This window comes from Diplotaxodon limnothrissa, linkage group LG16, assembly GCF_057381915.1.
Source record: "Diplotaxodon limnothrissa isolate DT_005_m linkage group LG16, D_limnothrissa_male_GT1.1, whole genome shotgun sequence".
Lineage (NCBI taxonomy): Eukaryota > Metazoa > Chordata > Actinopteri > Cichliformes > Cichlidae > Diplotaxodon > Diplotaxodon limnothrissa.
In genome coordinates this window covers 39,202,657-39,222,174 of record NC_140611.1, presented here as the reverse complement: position 1 = coordinate 39,222,174, position 19,518 = coordinate 39,202,657, and the positions used below count along the sequence as shown (strand labels likewise).

The 19,518-nt window shown below is 43.2% G+C and overlaps 1 protein-coding gene across 2 annotated transcripts in view; it reads right to left on the bottom strand.

Annotated features, from left to right (window-relative positions):
* Positions 1-19,518, bottom strand: part of lrp1bb (low density lipoprotein receptor-related protein 1Bb) — a 278,492-nt gene that overhangs the window by 108,033 nt on the left and 150,941 nt on the right. For both annotated transcript variants that reach the window (XM_085374416.1, XM_085374417.1), the window contains exons 19-27: positions 18,190-18,270; positions 17,737-17,907; positions 15,081-15,263; positions 11,910-12,110; positions 10,157-10,402; positions 5,487-5,684; positions 4,447-4,651; positions 1,055-1,219; positions 555-799 (exon numbers count right to left, since the gene is read on the bottom strand). In XM_085374416.1, coding sequence (XP_085230542.1) covers positions 555-799; positions 1,055-1,219; positions 4,447-4,651; positions 5,487-5,684; positions 10,157-10,402; positions 11,910-12,110; positions 15,081-15,263; positions 17,737-17,907; positions 18,190-18,270 — 1,695 coding nt within the window. The remainder of the gene's footprint in view (positions 1-554; positions 800-1,054; positions 1,220-4,446; positions 4,652-5,486; positions 5,685-10,156; positions 10,403-11,909; positions 12,111-15,080; positions 15,264-17,736; positions 17,908-18,189; positions 18,271-19,518) is intronic.

The window sequence follows — 19,518 nt, the reverse complement described above, 5'->3', positions numbered from 1 at the left end:
ATACAGATCTGGAGTGAATATTAATGAAGTTTCAGAAGTATTTTGAATATTTTCTGCAATCACAACACCCCATTCACACTTTAATTGATTTGCTTATTGGACATGCCACAGTTATTCACTGGCAGATGTGCTCCTCACTCAGCAGCTTCCATTATTCACATTTTGTACAAGAAAAAAAGGGAATATAAGCCAATTACAATAATATGAATGGTGAAAAAAAAACATTAAAAGGTACCATTAACTCAAGCTAGCTAATTCTCTGCATGACTACCTTTTCATTCAGACACATGCTCATTGACTGACAGGCCAAATTAAGGCAAAGGCAGAAGCTGAAATTAATTGCAATATGCTTCATTTTTCTTCCTTTTGCTACATGAGACTGAATCCACAGTAGTTCCTCTAGTACGACAGGATTAAACCCAAATTCAATTTTTTATTGGTGTTATAACTGAATGCTCTGATTCATTATTTCAAACTCCTTAAACACGTTGTACACATCCAGCCATCGAAGCTTTTCCCGTTTCTAACAGCAAAGCCAGAAATAACGAGCTCACCTTGCGGTTGCCTGCTGGGGTGGAAGATCTGCAAGTCAAAAGGCTGAGCACTCGTCTTCTGGATGACCGTCACATTTTGCCCGGTCCACTTATTGGCTCTCGCTAAAGTGTTCGTCCTCCAGTCCGTCCAGTAAACACTGCCCCCGAAGAGAGACACGGCGAAGGGGTGGGACAGGTATTCGTGGCCCCTGAGGATCTCGATGACGCCCGTACCATCGTAGAGGGCAGAGAAAATGGCGTCGGAGCTGTTCAAGAGAGGCCGACAGCGTATCAGTGCTTTAAACGACTCTTCAAACGCATCGAAGGGGACGAGTGGACACAGGGAGATCACAGTGAAACCCTCCAGTCCACTGATGGACCTACTAAATTGTTCAAGACCCACTTAAACCAAGAGGTGGCCATTGTACCAGATATTACATTTTCTCCATTATTTCATGCCTGCTGGGAGAATTTAATGCCACACATGCCTCAGAAGTCCTACAAAGAAGATGAAGACTAACCGTGCATCGGTCCAAACAATTCTCTTTTCCAAATGGTCCAGTGTTAGTCCGTTAGGCCAGGCTCCAATCTCCATGTCCTTAAACACAATGTGTCTGCCTCCTCCGCTCATTGATGCAGCCTCGATTCGGGGGAAAGTAGCATCCCAGTCGGTCCAGAAGAGGATCCTTGGAAAAGGAAAAATGTTTATACAACAGACCAAGAAAAAAACATACATCCACAAAACTGCCTGTTAGGCTTTACAAGCCATCATTTACTGCTGTTTGTCAAAGCCAGAAGCTGAAAAATGGGGTAATTGCTCGCAATAAAATGATGCTGTAACTGCGTGTGTTAACACAGACAGTGGCAATGATGATTGTCCAAGAGCAGCACCAGCGATCCGGCGCAACCCTCAACATCTGTGACAGGCCTGGAAATGGGAGGCCATCTGTTTTATTATGACTTTTCACAGCTCAATGAGGCCTGAAAATGAACACCATTATTGATGCGGCCAGGACACTACCCCGAGTCCTACTCCAACGCAGCAAACATCAACGCTAACGCCGGTCCACAAAGTCATCCAGAACGGACGGGAAACCGGGTCCTCGAGCTTAAATCACACACCGACGACAACGACACTGTGTTAGGAAGAAATATCCTCGAGCAGATCGATAGCCTTATTCACTTGATAAGGCGTCCCTGATCAATGACCCACTACTTTGAGTGGATTTGAGTAATTAGATTAGAATTATTGCCCTGTAATGGAAATGCGCCTTTAGGCACCAAAAGCAGCCATTAATCCTACTCTGCACAACCATGAAATGTACTGTAGTCATCCTCCCGCTATAGGGGGAGTGCATGAGCAGATTACTCATTTCTTAAGAGTGTTAAATTGATTTTTGGAAAGTCTGGCTTTGCTCTAATCTTAAATGCACCGGCCAAAATATACAACTCGTGGTTAGTTCTCAGTGAAATCCGAGCAGCACACCAGCGGCAGAGGCAAACCGATTCATGCTTTGCTGATGATGGATGCTGTAGACAGACAGTGTAAAATTAACTCGACTTCCAGGATCGCGGTGGTTACGCACATAACCGATTTCTTACTTTTGCTCTTGGAAAAAAGTAACTCGTTTATTTTTAACATGTCTCGGGTATCATTAAGCAGTGTCGTCTTAATGGGTAGAGCTCTATTATATTTATTATTATTAAGCACTGATGCAAAGCACTGAGGGTAAATTCAGATTGTGGGTGTGTACATGTTTAGGCGTCCTTGTGAGGACAGAAAATTGGCATGTTGCGTCTTTTACTGCTAAATTTGAGCTCACAGTACACTGCCTGTGTCAACATGAGCGAACCACACTGCACTGGATCAAACAGGAGCAGCCGGACATTTTGCTCCAGACCAGAACAGAACAAAGAGGTTTTCTTACGCTGGCCTTGAACGCCATGTCATAAACGTCCTGGTGATTCAGCCTCCTAATGACTCCTTTGGCTGGTTTCCGGGTGGGATGATTGTACAGCTTTGAATGACTTTAACCTCCTGAGACCCGAGCACTTTCGTAGCATGCATCTTTAATTTCTCTTTGCTATTTGGCTTTATAGAGTTCGATAGAACACCATAAAGTCACAACTGACTAACGATGTGCAAAACTCTTTATTTGGAGTCTGAACACAGCAGCATTTAGTACAAAAACTAAATGAGAAACAACAACTTTGCCCCTTTGAACAACATGGCTCATTGGAAAGAGCAAAATTTAGTCTTGTGGTCTAGACAACCCAAAATGTGACGTCCCCACATGTGGACGCCCGGTCCTTTTTGGATCGTCTCTAAACTACACAGGTCAAAAGTATACAGACAGGCTCACATACGTACACTCACTTGGTTTAATTACTGAAATAACCGACTACAACTGACGATGTCTCTGTGGCAGAATAAAGACAGCGCTCACTGGACTCACCAATACTTCCTCAGTAAAGGTCTCAGGACGATGACATGTTCCCACATGCTGGGACAGGTTTCATCAATTCAAACAAAAGCATGTAGATATAAAGATGTGTCATCAGTTTCTGAAAGAAGACCTAAACTGTCATCCTGGGATGTTCAGGAACAAACCAACGCTCAAGCTGCCATGAACTGGAAACAGCTGCAACACCAGTGTGACCGACCACACTGGAACCAGTTTTACATCGCCATGGACTGAGGAGGTGCCCGCTCTGAAATCCACACCACGCTGCTGTCTGGACAAAGGTTTTCTGGTCAGAGGAGACAAAGACTGAGTCGTTTGGCTAAATGACGAGAAAGGTGAGGATGAGAAACTCCGATATTCAGATCCAAGCCTTTGTTATGCATCGACGTCCTGACAGAAAACATTCACCTGACTTAAAGCAGACAAACGTAAGCAGCAATCCTCACCTACATGTGTGTTAAAATGATCAAAAGCATGATTGTAATTACTTTCAGACATTTACCAGTTTATCCGTCTTTTATTCATTTACTTTGTGTAACAAAGACAGCATGTGGACAATCTCCACGTATAGAAACATAACCTCCACCTACTTCACACTAACTGAAGAGGACTTCTGAGAAGATGTAAGATATTAAAAAGAAAACTATTATGCACGTAATAGCATCATTGTTTCACTAGCTGAGATAAATATATGCACATATATCCAGATGTCCTGAAGTTTGACTCTTCCTGTTCCCACGTGCTTGAATATGTTTCTTATAAAGGAGATTTAAATCACTCTAATCCAAAAAGCATTATTACAACAAAAACACACGTGAGGTACCTATAAGCCTGCAGCCTTTAAGCAATGCCTCGTGCATTTCAAGCTAAACATGACGAGCTCCCACTGTTCTCTTTCTCTTCAGGCACCAACAACATACGAAGTCTCCAGATGTGTCGTATCAGTGGCTAATAATGAGCTGGACCTGTTACGCTGCTGTTGCAGACATGCTTGCTGACTGCAGGGCACAGAAAAGTCATTCACTTCAAAGCCACAGATCATTCTGCAAAGACCCTCTCTGTGCATCTCAGCAGGATAAACAACAGCACGATTTGAAAACTGGGCCCAGAGGCGAATGATTCAAATAAGGACAAAGCTTTTGTTTTTAAAAACGGTGGTTAAAGTGTTTCAGAGAAAAACATTCTCGAAGATCAAGAGAGAAGTAAAGCATATAAAGCAGGAGGTACAGCAGCTCTTATTACTGGAATAAAGAGCAAAGCACTACTGACTGGATTTTATAACTGCTGCTTTAATGAACCCAACATGACAGACATGTTCATACATCAAGGCCGATGCAGACGTGAAGAGCAGACGGAGGATGTGCGTGTTTTTCTTTTCTCATAATTTTGGTGCCTGATGGAAAAACAGCTACCGAGTCTGTAAATGAGGGAGCTGGTGCCCAACGTACCCCTGTCCCGGGTCGAGAGCGATGGCCCGCGGATGCTCCATCCCTCCGGCTATGAGCGTAGTGCGCATGTCTCCGTTAAGCTTGGCCACCTCGATCTGGTCCAGATTGCTGTCGATCCAGTACAGCTTCCCAGTGATCCAGTCCACAGCCAGACCCTCCGGAGTGGCCAGGCCGTGCTGCACGACCACCTCGATTCCCGTTACCCCTGAAACAGCATTGGCAGCAAGACCGCATGACTTCACGTTCTTTCACATTCATTCAGCCCTGAACTTCTCTAAGCGTGCCAGAAGGCAAATGTCTGGATTTAACAGAGCCCTGCTAGCTCGTTAAGTCAGCGCGATGTGTGATTGAGTGCCTGTGAGAACAGACCCTAACCCTGGGCGCTGACAGCTGCGTGCTCTGCTCGAGTGCTGCACGTTCCCCGCACCAAACTGCATGTCCTCAGTACTTCAGAGGACTTCAGACGACGCTTAGACCTGATGCTGCCAACAGTTTGCACCCATCATGTGTGGAAGTAGCTCATACAGCACTGACATAACCGACAGTCAGCAGGAAGCAGTGGTTAGTGCAGGAAAACATTCATGAAGCAAACAAAGAAACTGAATAATCTGGAGGGAAGCTGTTTATTACAAAAAAAGGCAAATGGATTAGAAATATATGAAAATCCATCAGCGATTCTCAGATGGATGGACTTTTGTGGGTGTTTCACAGAGGGTGGAACAGCCACAGAGGTGATATCACTGCTCCACAGAGGCAAATAAAGGCTGGGGAACTCAGTGAATGCACTGCCACCCACAAAAATAAAGAGCGAATGAGAAATTCTGATTCATCATTTTATGAGACTTTGTACTACAAAAGCTTTAGACTTGTGCAGTATTTTTAAGTTTGCTCAACCTGAGATAAACTGTAAGGAGCCAATATCAGCCCCGTGCAGCAGAAATGAGTCTGTGTGACAGCAGCAGAATAAAACAGAACAACATCGTCGTCGCTGCCTGAGAGGAAAAATGAGCGAAGGTCTTACTGACAGTGTGAGAGCATACCTCCAGACTCTGAGAGCTTCCCCCTGTAGATCTTATCTTCCACCACGTCTGTCCAGTAAAGGAGGCTGTGGTTGAAGTGGAAGTCTAACGCGATGGTGTTCCTCAGTCCTGGCACCAGCAGGCTGTAGTCTCGTTTGTGAAGGTCTATTCGTCGTATCTCGTGCCGGATCGAGAAAATAACGAAAGCCTCAAAGGGATCTGGTGAAGGCGAGACAGTCGAAATAAGTATGTGTAAGTTATCAACGCACCATGAGAAGAATGAGACTCAACACTGCGGCCGTCTTCATCAGGATTTTCACCGTAAGGTATTAACAAAGACTCATTTCTGACTATTGTTACTAAATATATTTAAAAAACAGACAAGAAAAAAAATAATACTATCATGAAAACTAAAATAAACCACGACCCTCATGAATCACGTGAAATATAAATATTTGGTAAGACTTGCAGGTTTTTGTCTTTTTGTAAAGTCAAACCAAAATGATGACTCTGCAAACCGGATGCATACGTGCACATACGTGCACATCGCCGCTGACCTATTCTGCTCCTTTTTCCTCTCTGCTGTAATCTGACACCTCTCCTATTCATCCAGCTGAGGCCTGTCGGTGTGTGCACACTGAGCAGGAAGCAAATTCAATCTTAAGAACAGCTTTACTATTTTTATAAAGAAGTCCTGCAACAAAGTGGAGACACTGACGCGCACATAAGCAGACAGATGGATGGATAAGGTGGTCGTTGTTGTCCCGCAGTACCCACACAGTGCCAGCTCCTGTTATTAAAACATGTCGTCCACACCGAGGAATTAAATGATCTTGTTTAGCAAATATTAGAGTTGCGAGTCTGCATGGCTGCTGCCTTGTTTAGTGAAGTCACCGTCCTTCCCTGCTTAACCTAAAATAGGGTTGCCAACTCCCTGAAAAATAAATAAGGGACACCTCGTGGCCAGGGCCGGGCAACCCAGTTGTCTTCACCCTTCCCAGTGTGGTAGCTCTTTTTTTGTGTGTGTGAAATTATTTTTTAACCATTTGACTTGAATTTGATTTAAGCAGATGCATATTCTTTGTGATATGACCATATAGGAAACAAATGATCATTTAGCCATTTATTTTTAGCTCAAAATGACAACATTAACACAGTAAAACAGGTCTCCTTCTTAAACAGAAGCCTGTCATGCTTAACTTTTGAGAATATAAGTAAATCTTTCTTTAAAAGAACTCTGTCCTGCTTAACTTAAAATTATATAAATTAATAGAAAGCAATAGAACGAAAAATATTCTTGTAACAGTGCACATATAGTGCATTTAGTACAGTTGGCTTCAGTTGAGGTATTATTTCAGCTTTTCTAATGCTAATCAGCTGCTCCTGTTTGTAAACCCACTTGTTCCCATGATTACGCATCATAACTCATCATCATTATTAAAATATGTATTACTTTTATGTATTAGTCATCTATTTGTTGTAATCATCTATCCTTGCAGTTGTTTATTACACAAAATAAATGATATTATCACACTTCTGGCCACATAGCGCTGATATTCACCGCACATGCCCATATTAACCTTAACCAGAGGGTTTAAACAACAAACCAGTGTTTACATACCATATCTGCTTCTGCCATGGCCTGGTGGACAAAAAATTGGTTAAGGGTTCCCCGAGCTTTCAGGCCCCTCATGTTCTTCATGTGCCCACCACTAGAAGCATGCCTATGGAAAAAGTGCGCCGGCACACAGTGCAGTGCGCTTTATAGGTGTTATCGTGCACTTTCCCAGCCAGGTGTTTTCCTTTTCCCATTCCTCCCAGTACTTTTGCAGCCTTTTTTTCTTTCTCTGAGGGGAACAAACATTGCTGCTCTAATGCTGGGCTTACACTGTGCAATTTTTGGCCCATTTTGAGCCGATTTTTGAGTCGTGCGACCGATTTGGTGATCGGCCCGATTTTGGCCTTCATCGTGCATCGTTTAGTATACGTGGGGTAATGAGAAGCGATTAACACCTCACGACCAGCTCCCGATCATCAATCGCTCGTGAGGGTGTCACCACAGCCGCTCACACTGCTCACGCGCAAACACGTAAACATCGGTGAAAAAGACGGCGCAGCACGGCTGTGCAGCGTGTGATCTGGACACAAGCGATGGAGGCACAACTTGTAGAACTTTGGAAAGCTCATCCGAGCCTTTTCAATGTGGCATCACAAAATGATCACGACCACAACAACCGTGAAAATAGTTGGATTTACATGCTGCTCAATCACAGCTGCCTGATCATGTTTTTCATTAGCAATTTAGCAAAGTTGATGGTGGTGGTGTGTCTGTGTGAGTGAGAGACAGAGAGAGCGAGCGACAGATTTTCTGTTATAACCTTCATGTTATGGAGGCACAGTGTGAGCACTCAGGTCGCATCAGAGCATCGGGCCGTATAGTGTGAGACCCTGCATCGTGACCTACCAACTTCTAACCCCTGCGAGTCAATCGTGCAGTTTGAGCAGGAGCTGAATAACGTGACTGAAAAAATCGCACAGTGTCTGCCCAGCTTTAGGTGTACTGTCATCCGAGACTTGCACCGCAGTGTCGGGGTTTGTTTCCCTGTTGGCCATGCTTCTTGTTGTGGTCATCTGTTGTCTTCCGGTATTTTCTCTGCAAGCGACCTTTCCTCGACCAATGAGATGAGCGGTAATCTGAATTGTCATACTCGAATTGTCATAAGTGTGCTGTCACTGTCAGCTCATTGGTCACAAAGCAGGAGAGGGGCTGGGAATTATGTTTTCAAACAAAGCGTTAATTCCATTAACATTTATAGACTACTTTTGATTCTCACTGTATTACGGGACAAAGTGCGTCCCTTATTAGCTCAATACGGGACGTGTACTTTTGTTTCTAAATACGGGACGATTCCGTTTTTTAAGGGACGGTTGGCAACCCTAACCTAAAATCACACATCTGCTTCCCTTTTCCATTAAAGTGAATGTCAACCCTTGTGCTAACTGCTAGCAGCTAGCTTTAGATGATGCCATAGTAGCGTTGGGCTTAATGGCAGCCTGAGCTCCTGGGCTCTCAGGGCTGCATGCTGCAGCACATGAAGATACGTAGACGCTACGATCAGCGATCGAAGGCTCTTTTGTTCCCTAGAAGACATTTTAATAAGTCACACAGCACAGAGCCGCTGTTCGTGCTATTAATGACAACTGCTAAAATTTGCATAGTAATTAAAACAATTAAGCTTAATTTGCTTCAATATATTCCCTTCACTCGGCTTCCACTCGGCTCAGTGCGCTGTGCAGATGACACGCTTTTAAACATTTCTCATTGGCTCAGCCATAATGTGGCGTGCATTTATATGCATCGGATGCAGCCAAACCGACGTGTTGCCAAACACTTTGGGAACCAACGCGCGGCATTTTCCCGTTTCTGAAAAAAGCAGATACATTTGTAAGTCGTGTCCTTTGAGGAATAAATGCTGTAGGGTCTCTGAGAAGTGTCTAAATCTAGCGACAAGTCGTAACGCTGGCAAACAGCGCTCCCAATCCCAAACTCGGCCTCGCCCACCGAGGCTCCGGACGCTATTTCTGCCTCCAGTGCAGCTCGTCTCCTGAGAGGCGCACAGCTAACGCTTGTTCCAAGCGACACATGGACACTTGTACACAAACTGCACTTAGTATTTCAAAACTTTTGCAAGTCTTTTCTTCACAGCACGCTTTACTCAGTCACACTTTAGGGAACACAGATGTAATTAAAACTGTGTCCTTGCCTCAATGTCACATCTCAGTGCTGCGACCGAACGAGCTACAATGCTTCTGCAGAGACGACGCGTACTCGCAGCTTTTTCCCCCCATTTATTACTGCGATATGAAAAGGAAGAAAAGACGTGAGCTCCGGACTTTACAAAGCATCCAGCAGCAACGCTTCTCAGGATTCAGGTGCAATGCTTGTGTTTGCATGCAAAACGTGATTTATGATGAAGCTGTACAATTCAGATCAGCTCCCAGAGAAAATTGTGTATTTTCCTGCGTTAATGTAAGATTAGAGCTGCAACTGCCATCAATCTCGGCGCCAAAGAGAGAAGCGAGTAATCAAAGCCAGGTCCATAAATCTGAACGCGACGGTCCAACAGCATGTGTGCAACTATTGTGTTGCAGCGGCTTCAAAGCAGTCTAATCAAGTGGATTAGTGAGTCACAGCAATCACATTATGCGATGCCAGGCCGGTTAAACGTGTGTGTTTGGGCCTGAGGTGAGTCAGCTAGCAGAGCTGGCTCACTCAGCATCACAGGAGATGGAAACAGACAGCTCTCATGGAGCCGAGCCTCTTCACATTTGATTGGATTTGAATAGATAGATACTCTAAATCACCGTCTATTACTGTTCTTCAGACTACCTCCTCACTTTTTTACCACTCACAGACGCTAACACGAGGACCTTCCCATCACGCGCTCGTGTTTCAGCCGCTACCGTCCGCAGAATCAATCGATTATACGTTTCTCTATAATTAAAACTCACATTTTTCAATTACTCGCTCGCACAGAAGCTGAGATTACAACTCAAAATCAAACGCGGTGCAGGTGCATCACGGCCAAGGACAAATGTATTATTACTGCAGCCACAGACCGGCAGTGCTGCACGCTGGAGGCAGCCTGCAGCATCACTGAAACAAACATTAGAAGGCTCGGGTCTGTTACCTGTGCTGTGACAGCTGTCGCCGTCCGAGTCGAGCATCCATCCTGGATAACAGGAACACTTCACTGTGGTCTTGTACTGCTCACACACTTGGCTGCACTTCAGGTGACGGCTGCAGTAGTCCACCACCTCACACGTCTTGTTGCTGGAGTCCAGGTGAAGCCCGGGGGGACACGAACACACAACTCCTTTCCCTGGTGCCACAGTGCACTGGTGACTGCAGCCCCCTCTGGCTACAAGGCACAAATCTGGGGTGAAGAAAGGTCCCGAAATCTTAGAAAGTACACAGAGATGAATCTGTGTCTGTCTGACAGGAATCCTAAAGGTTTAATATTTGCGCATAGGAAAAAAGACGTGGTCTTTTAAACTGTGAGCTGCTGCAGACATCATAAGTCAAGCATAAAGGTGGTGTGTAATGAGCAGGCACATAAACAGCAGGTGGTGCAGATTCATGAGGAGAAGAGTGGCGTCTATTTGCATTTAAAGCAAAGCAGGAAAAAACTCATTTTTTCCAGAAATTACATAAAAAACAAGTCTTAACTTTGTGCTCCTCATCCTGTCGTAAAGTTCTCGTTAATTAGCAGCTCGAGATGAAACATGGAGTGAAAATGAAGCTGTGAACGAGACCTGGACTTAGCAACATAAGGAGAAATGAACAAAACAGTCACAGTGGCTGAATGGTGTGAATCCTGCTGAGCTGGTGCAACTCAGACCCCTGAGGTCCCATCTGAACACAGCCTAATTTTCAATGAGGAGCCAGAAGCTCTTTTAGCTACAAAAACACTCGAGGGTCCTGTGAGGCCCCCACGAGGCTCGGCTAGTGACGCTCTCGAAAATGAGCCTCCGCGTTTACGCTGCTCACTTTTAAGAGATTAGATGGGAAGAGCTGCTCACATGAGATAATCTGTCTCATCTGAAGGCTGTTGGACAAACACTTGCAGACTTCATATTCTGTCCCTTTGGTCTCAACAGACACCAGTTACATGCTGACGGGACACCGAAGAGCTCCAGTGGGAGATTTTTGGCATTCCCAACATCACAACATACTTGCATATCATACGTGTGATGATGTGAAACCCTGTAAATGCAGATTTGCCTTAAACAAAGGCTTGCTTGTCTTTGCATCGACTTTCTTTGGTTCTAAACTGCTGCTACACATCAAGTTTTCATTAATCCATCCATGCACAAAGTGCATCGTTCAAAGTTTCCGTGGATGGAAGTCATTATTTATGACACTTTCTCTTTAGTCTTCCCACTTACAATGATTCTTATGTGAAACATTCTCTCGTGGGCTTGAAAGGTGGGTGTAAATGTTCCTGAGGAAGAACAGCCGTTACAGTCAGCTTGGATCTCGCCGTTGACAAGTTTTGTCATATGTCTAATTATCCGCTGTGTAACTTGTCAGAATCTGTTGACACTGGTATGACTCAACTACTCCGGAAACTTTTCCAACCTTTTTCTGACTGAGCGTTTGATGAGCTGTCCGCATTAGCTGTCCACAACAAAAGGCTGCGTTTGGAAACCTCAGCACCAGAAAGGAAAACGAGAAAAGCCGGAATTTTTACAAAAAGTGTGACAGCGGACGGTAAAACGCGATAAAATAGAAGAAGCGCGTGGGTGAGCTTTGCTCTGGATGTAGGCGGAGCCATGTGTAGAACATTATATTCACTGGTTGATCCAGTGTTGTGGGATTAGATCCTCAGTAATCATACACGACTCGTGTGTCCACATACTTTAGACATAAGACATCATTACCACAGATGGGTCCTTCGTCGGAGCGATCCGCACAGTCCACTTTGCCGTTGCAGATCTTATCGGGCGTGAGGCAGACCGAGGAGTCGTTGGCACACGGGTACTTGGGCGGCTTGCACGCAGCCGACTCACACGACTCTTCGTCCGAGCGGTCCTCACAGTCGATGTCCCCGTCGCACACCCAGCTCTTTGTGATGCACTTGCCTGCAGGAGCCGAGCAAACATTAGCACAAATCTTTCAAGCAGGTGAACGTTTGATGACCAGCTGATGAAATCTCCTTATTTCCACAGGATTCAGAAATAAAGCTCCCTGCTGAGTGATGCATTCAGGGGGAGATGGATTTCTCAGTTCTTTTGTCATAACCTTAAAACAAACGCCATGTATTATTCCCAGAAGGCCACAGTCAACAAGCTGCCTCTCTGGTTTGTGTTTAAACCGATGAAAAAGTCCACATACAATCAATATTCCCTGTGCTGTGCAAAGGAGCCTGATTGGTAAATCCCTCATTGCGGGCAGGAAGATGTAGGTAGAACCACGAGGGGGGTGAATAACAGAGACACTGGGATGTATCAGCATCACTCAAAGCTTGTATGTTTTCCACATTTTCGATCCCACCGGCGTGTTTGGCGCCAGATCGGTGCAAACTGACATGGGATGGTGCCGCGACTGCGTATGTTTGCTTTTAAATAAAAATGCATTCACACGACGCTGCTGATTTAACCCGTCAGGTTCTAAATGTCTCATTTAGTGGTACCGTAGTTGCAAAGATAAACACAAACGCTTCTCCGTGAGTAAAATATGCTCGACACTTGTGGCGCAGATGCTGTGTTGGGCTGTTTTTGTGCTAATGCACATGGACAAGGAGGTTAATCATTTGTGTAATTGAATTATCTCCATCCTGAAAATTTCACCTTGAACGACACAGCCTGAAAACCGCACAGTCTGCGAGCAGAGGATGGATCGAGGATGTAAAAGGAGGGAAACGGATTTTGTTCAGAGTGGGCGGCACGACGGGGAAACCTCCTCCTGAGTGGATTTATTAAACGTGGCTATTGCTTATTATTATTTATTTGAGGGTGAAATACTTTTTTATCTTCTTTCCAAATATAACCAACCTACTAAAATATCAGGTTTCATATTTAATTCAACAAAACGTTAGCGTAGCCACAAATGAGAGATGGCTACTCTCTTGAGATGGTCCTCAGTGTGGCTGCAAATGCACTTTTAAATAATAGACGAGTGCATTTACAGTGTTTTCTGTGTGCATTTGAACATTTCTCACCAATTAGTGTATAAAGAGCTTCATATTTGTAGGGTCGACCTTACAGTATAAAGCGCCTTGAGGCGACTGGTGTTGTGATTTGGTGCTGTATGAATAAAGTTGAATTGAACTGAATATTTGCTGATATCAGCCACGTGATCCTGACTGCACAGCAACACTGTAATACTTAGTGTAATGCTAAAGGTAAAGATCCCTGATAAAAGCACACACTATATCCACTCCCATATAAATGGATGCATGGATTGTATACAGTAGGCACTGTAATCCAGATTTATTCCTGCAATATCTGGCAGTGATTCCAGGCTAGAAGTTCCTCATTAAACTGTCTCAGGCTAAAAGTTTCAAATTGAGAATAAATCCTTCCCCCATTTAAATGTCTGACTCTCCTCCCTGTGACTGAATACTTTATCAAACACTGTATTTAAAGGCCTGAGATTAGATATTTCATGCAAAACAAAAGTGCTTCTGGATAAATTACTGTGCTTGTACTATTAGCATTACTTATTAATATGTAGTATTAATAGCAGGCACCACAGTCAAGTGAAGCATCTCACTGCATTATAGTAATGATCTAATTGGTGGTATATATCATGCTTGCTTTTTATACTCACACATGGACAGCGTAAAAAAAGAGCACACGCTTCTGTCACGTGCACGAACTGGGAGCAGGAAGGGAAAGCTGGTCTGTGAACTGGTTTGCACATGTGCAGCACCAGTGGGGAAGCTAAATCTGATCCATTGAAGCATATCGACTGAGGAATCAGCTGATGTCACTGAGATTGTGCCTGAGCTTGACTTCATAGTTTGCTTAAGCTGCTATCACGCTAGATGCTGTTTTGTTGCTTCAGATTATCCTCTTCATCTCTGGCTCTCCTTCATCCGTCAGAGCTGCAAAGACCGGCTCTTTTAGAAAGGCCTTTTTGAATATTTCCAGAGAGGGCAGTGTGTTCTTCAGAGGAGGACAGAACAAACTGCATGAGTGAACAGAGATCTAACACGGCGCAACTAGAGAGAATAATAACTGTGTGCTTTAGCCAACCTGTCACCATGCAGCAAAAATGAAAAGGAAAAGCGTTTAAGTGGAAAATTCCAGGACTGCAGGACTTTTTTTGTTTTTGCCCTTTTTCTTACATTTAATACAAGAAGGTAGATGCTCAGTCGGGGTGCGTGGACGGTTTAAACAGACTCTGATTGGTTGAAGAACCACACGCAGATGCTCAGATTCATTTATAACTCATTCAAATATTGTGGACTCTCTCATATTTCACTAAGTTCACTCTTGTTTAAAGGTTTACTTACTGAACTCAAATCCATGCCAAGTTTAATTTTTATGCCTCAGGACCCGATGTTACCGCAGTCAGACCCACAGCATCACTGTCAGCTGACTAATGAAGTGTAAACATTCAAAAAAATCTGGAAAGTATCTCAAAGCTACGAAACATCAGTTTGCATTAATAATAATAATGGATTGCATTTATATAGCACTTTTCAAGGCACCCAAAGCGCTTTACAATGCCACTATTCATTCACACACTGGTGGAGGCAGCTACAGTTGTAGCCACAGCTGCCCTGGGGCAGACTGACAGAAGCCAGGTTGCCATATCGCACCATCGGCCCCTCTGGCCAACACCAGCAGGCGGTAGGTGAAGTGTCTTGCCCAAGGACACAACGACCAGGACAGAGAGCCTGGGGATCGAACCGGCGACCTTCCGGTTACAGATGCGCTTCCCAACCCCCTGAGCCACGGTCGCCCCAATTGTTAATTGTTGAGTTACAACAACAACAGGACCCCAACACAGAGGTGGCACCTCCAGGACCGCTCTGTGTGTTTCTACCTGTCACCTGCACATTAACTCACAGCTCGTTGTTAACACTGCGCTGTATTCACTACCTGTATCTTTGCAGGTGAACTTAGCCTTGGGGTCACACATCCTCTTCGTGCCCTCGCAGTCCTTCTCATCGCTCCCGTCCTCACAGTCCTTATCGCCGTCACAGCTCCAGCGCTCCGGGATGCAGGTCCCGTCGGTGACGCAGTGGAATTCCTCGGCACTGCACTCGATCACCGCCGGCAACACTAAAACAAAATTAATTTGACAATGAATGCCTTTGAGATATACAGCAAAGTGTCACGGGCAAAAACCTCGCAGTTAACCTTTATTTTAAAAGAGACGTATTGGTGGCAAATATTTATGATAGTGAGCCGGGCAGCGGCGTCTATAACAGGTCAGCACCCCGAGAAGAATGGAGTTATTTCACAATTCTTTAAGGTTTATGTGTCCGAGATATTTCTGTCTTCTTTAATCGCTCTGGTTAGTATATCACACACACGGGTTTCATCAAACAATCGGGTACGACGGCTGCGTGTGTGTGTGTGTGTGTGCACATGTTTAGACATCCTTGTGAGGACAGAAAACAGGCATGCTGCTATACTTGTGGAGACCAACAGTCCTTATGGGGACAAAATGCTGTGCCCACCAGTTTGAAGACATTTAAGGACAAAAGTTTAAGTGTTCCTCTGTGGACCGAAGTCCACCCTGAGGTCCTCCTCTTCCCCCGATGAGCCTGGTCTTTTTTGTTCGTTAGTTTTTGTCCCGTTTTGCTTGTTAGGAATTTTGTGTAATTTCTTTGTCCCCTGTTGGCTGGTTAGGGTTAGGCTGAGGGTCAGGGTTACACATCCACTCTTCATGGTTAGAGTAAGGGGACAGGGAAAGCATATGTCAGTGAGAGGTCCTCACTAAGATATGAAAATCTAAACTTATGTTATTTGGAAATAGTGGTTTAAATACAAACGCAAAGATTCAAATAAATGGTGCTGATATTGAAAGAGTCAGTGAAAATAAATTTCTGGGGGTAATAACAGATGAAAAACTCAACTGAGAGCTCACGTAAGAGATATTCATTCCAAAGTATCACGAAGCATTGCAACACTAAACAAGGCAAAGCAGGTGTTAGACAAACATCACTTCATATTCTACTGTTCACTGGTTTCACCATACTTAAGCTATTGTGCAGAGGTCTGGGGCAACAACTATAAAACATTACATTCACTTTTTACTCTTCAAAAAAAGCAGTTCGAATCATCCACAGTGCAGGTTACAGGAACGTACAAACTCACTATTTTTGCACTGAAATATTGAAAAATTGACGATCGAGTGAAATTCCAAACAGCACAAATTCTATTCAAAGCAAAAAATAAAGAACTGCCAGGAAATATTCAGAGTATGTTTGTTTTGAAAGAAGGAAGTTATAATTTAAGGGGTTTTTGTAACTTCAAAACAACGAAGGTTCGCACTACAAGAAAAAGCTTTTGTGTTTCTGTGCATGGAGTGAAACTGTGGAACAGTCTGAATATGGAATTAAAGCAATGTCCAAACATAAAACTGTTCAAAAAGAGTTATAAAAGTATGATCTTCTCGAACTCTAAAGAAAAGGAAAATATTTAAATTAAGTGAATGTCATGTAAAAATTCATGATGTGATATTACAGGATATAGTATATCAGAAATCTGTTCACTATTTTTATTACAAATGATATCAGTAAGGAAGCAACTAAATATTAACTGATAATTTATGGCAATAATTTAAATAAGTGTTTACTTCTTCCCTTTCAACATGTAAATTAATCAGAACGTTTTTTTGTATGTAATTTGTATAGTATTTTTTTTCTTTCTTATTTTCTTTTCTAAATGTACTTGTAAATTGTTCACATGTTGAAATAAATTACCAAAAAAAAAACGAGTGTGTGTGTGTGTGTGTGTGTAATTGTGGCGTGCACAGCCTGTGTTTTAAGAATGGTTGGGTGGGTAAGCAAAACTCGCCCAACGATACACGACCGTGTTCACCGGAGGACCCGGGGATCAAACTACCAACCTTCTGTTGAGCAGCTGACCCATAGTCAGACATAGTGTCTGACTCACTGGTTCAAGCTCACCTTATTGTATATTCCGTGTGTGTTGATTTGGATGTGATGGCTTAATGCTTAAATGAAAAAACAGAAAACTATTTAACAGTAGAAGCACAGCGGAGACAAATTCAAGCCTCTGGGGCAGAATTAGACACAGGGGGAGGAGACGTCTGCAGCTCCCATCAGGAAATGGTTTGATGAATGGTGCACACATTCTAGTGACAAGCAAGCGAGCTGTGAGTTTTCTAGGAGCTTACATAAGGTTTGTGTGATAATTAGATTAAACGATTCAAGTCCTGATGGTAAAATTCCTGCGCACACAGAGCAGATAAGATTTAGTCACACAGCAGTGTGAACACAGAGTTAGTGGACTCGAGCTGATTAGCTGTTAAACTTGTAATTACAACACCTACATTTAAATGCTGATTCGAATTGCAACTAAAATCATTTGCACACTCAAATAAATATAAATCAGCGCTCGTGAAGGTGGCACAGGCAGCTCGTGTGTGATGATTTAATCTATGACGGTGTATTATAAATAAACAGGTTAACACTAGCTGTTTGAACAAATGGAAGACAGGATGTGTCGGTCATTTCAAAACCTGTTCATCAGCATTTTAACACGCTGCGCAGACATCGCTTACATGCAGGTCCACCTCTGCAGGTTAAGGTCTCGTCGCTGAGGTCACCGCAGTCGTTGTCGCCGTCACAGGCCCAGTGGTCGGGGATACAGCGACCATTGGAGCACTGGAAGTGGGTATTGGAGCAAGACTGGATGCAGCCCACTTCATCGCTGCCGTCTCCACAGTCGTCATCTGCACACATGCACAAAAGTTCAGTGACAGATTATTGTTATGAACGCTGGTGGGTGTAAGGTATATGTAATCCTGGTTATAACACTAAACCATGAGGGCTGTTGCCGTTGCACAATGCACTTTTTTGATGAAAAACTTGGGCTGTTTTCTCTGGGCTTTGTGTGTGTTTGTTTGTTTGTTTGTTTGTTTTTCTCTCTCTGTGTGAAGAGACTGCAAACCAATTTCCCACTGGGGACAATAAAGTTACCACTGGCCAAGGTTAGAGCCAGTTTATGCTTTCACCTGAATCGCAGTGCCACTCCACACTGATGCATCGTCCACTGGAGCAGCTGAACTGGGTGACGGGCTCACAGGTGGGGAAAACTGCACATAAACAAACATAAGTTCAAATTAAAGAAATATTTGCTTCACGAAGCCACAAACAATCAGCTGTGCTTGTAAAATGTGATAGCAAACATCAGGTTTGTGTCCTAAACTCAACACTGACCTAGACTCTGAAAATGATATAAAATAAAACAAAAACAATACCAATAATTTTTAAAAATAATCCTATTACATTTTTATATGTAAAAAATAACAAACACACTGTATGGAATCAAAGACGACAGTGTGAGTGAAAGACTTGTGTCTCATAAATCTGTCGAATAATGAAAATAATCTATAAACTAAAAAGGTTTTTATAGGCAGCTGCACGTTTCAGTTAGAGGAAGAAAAACAGGAAAACAAGAATGATTAAAATCATATTTCTCACTTTATGGATGCACACATCGCAGGGAAACTCATTCATTAGTCCTGAGATATTTCAGTCATGGTGAAACATCTTCAATATAAATGTTACTATCATGTTAATTCTTATATGAAGGTTTGTTAAAAGGTGTCCATGACCATAAAACTGAAAATATTAAAAATATTAATTACTGTTATACGTCTTTCCATACATGCACTGATAGTCTGGAGCCGACTTAAAGAATAACTTTAAATGATACTAACATTGATAAGCTGTAGTTTAAATATATCTGCTGACAGCTCACATTCGTGACTGCAGGTCAACGCTCAGGTTTAATCTTCCGTCTCCACCACAGATCCGTAACCGTAGGGATTTTTTAGTAATAGCTTTAACCTCAGCGACCTTCCAGAGATTCCCATTTGGGTTCATTTGGGACTCTTGGGTTAGCCGTTTCATCATTTTAGTTTTTTACCCCTTTCACACAGTGACAAAGTGCATTATCTGACAGAACAGAAAAAAGTTGTCTGATTAAAGTGATGTTAGGAAAGGAACATAATGTTTGAATCAAGAATGATTCCAGCATCCTTCTGATTCTTCTGCTGATGACACACTTACACTCTTACTGCTTCGATCAAGAGGGTAACAACATCACATTCACCTGATGAACTAATATAAAAGCATTCATGCTAGTGTTAACCAGTGTTGGTCAAGTTACTTGAAAAACATAATCAGTAACTAATTACTGATTACTTCCCCAAAAAAGTAATCCCGTTACTTTACAGATTACTTATTTTCAAAAGTAATTAATTACTTAGTTACTTAGTTACTTTTTAAAAACACGATTTACACCCTGAAGAGGTGATAAAGCGATGGATCTTTCAGCC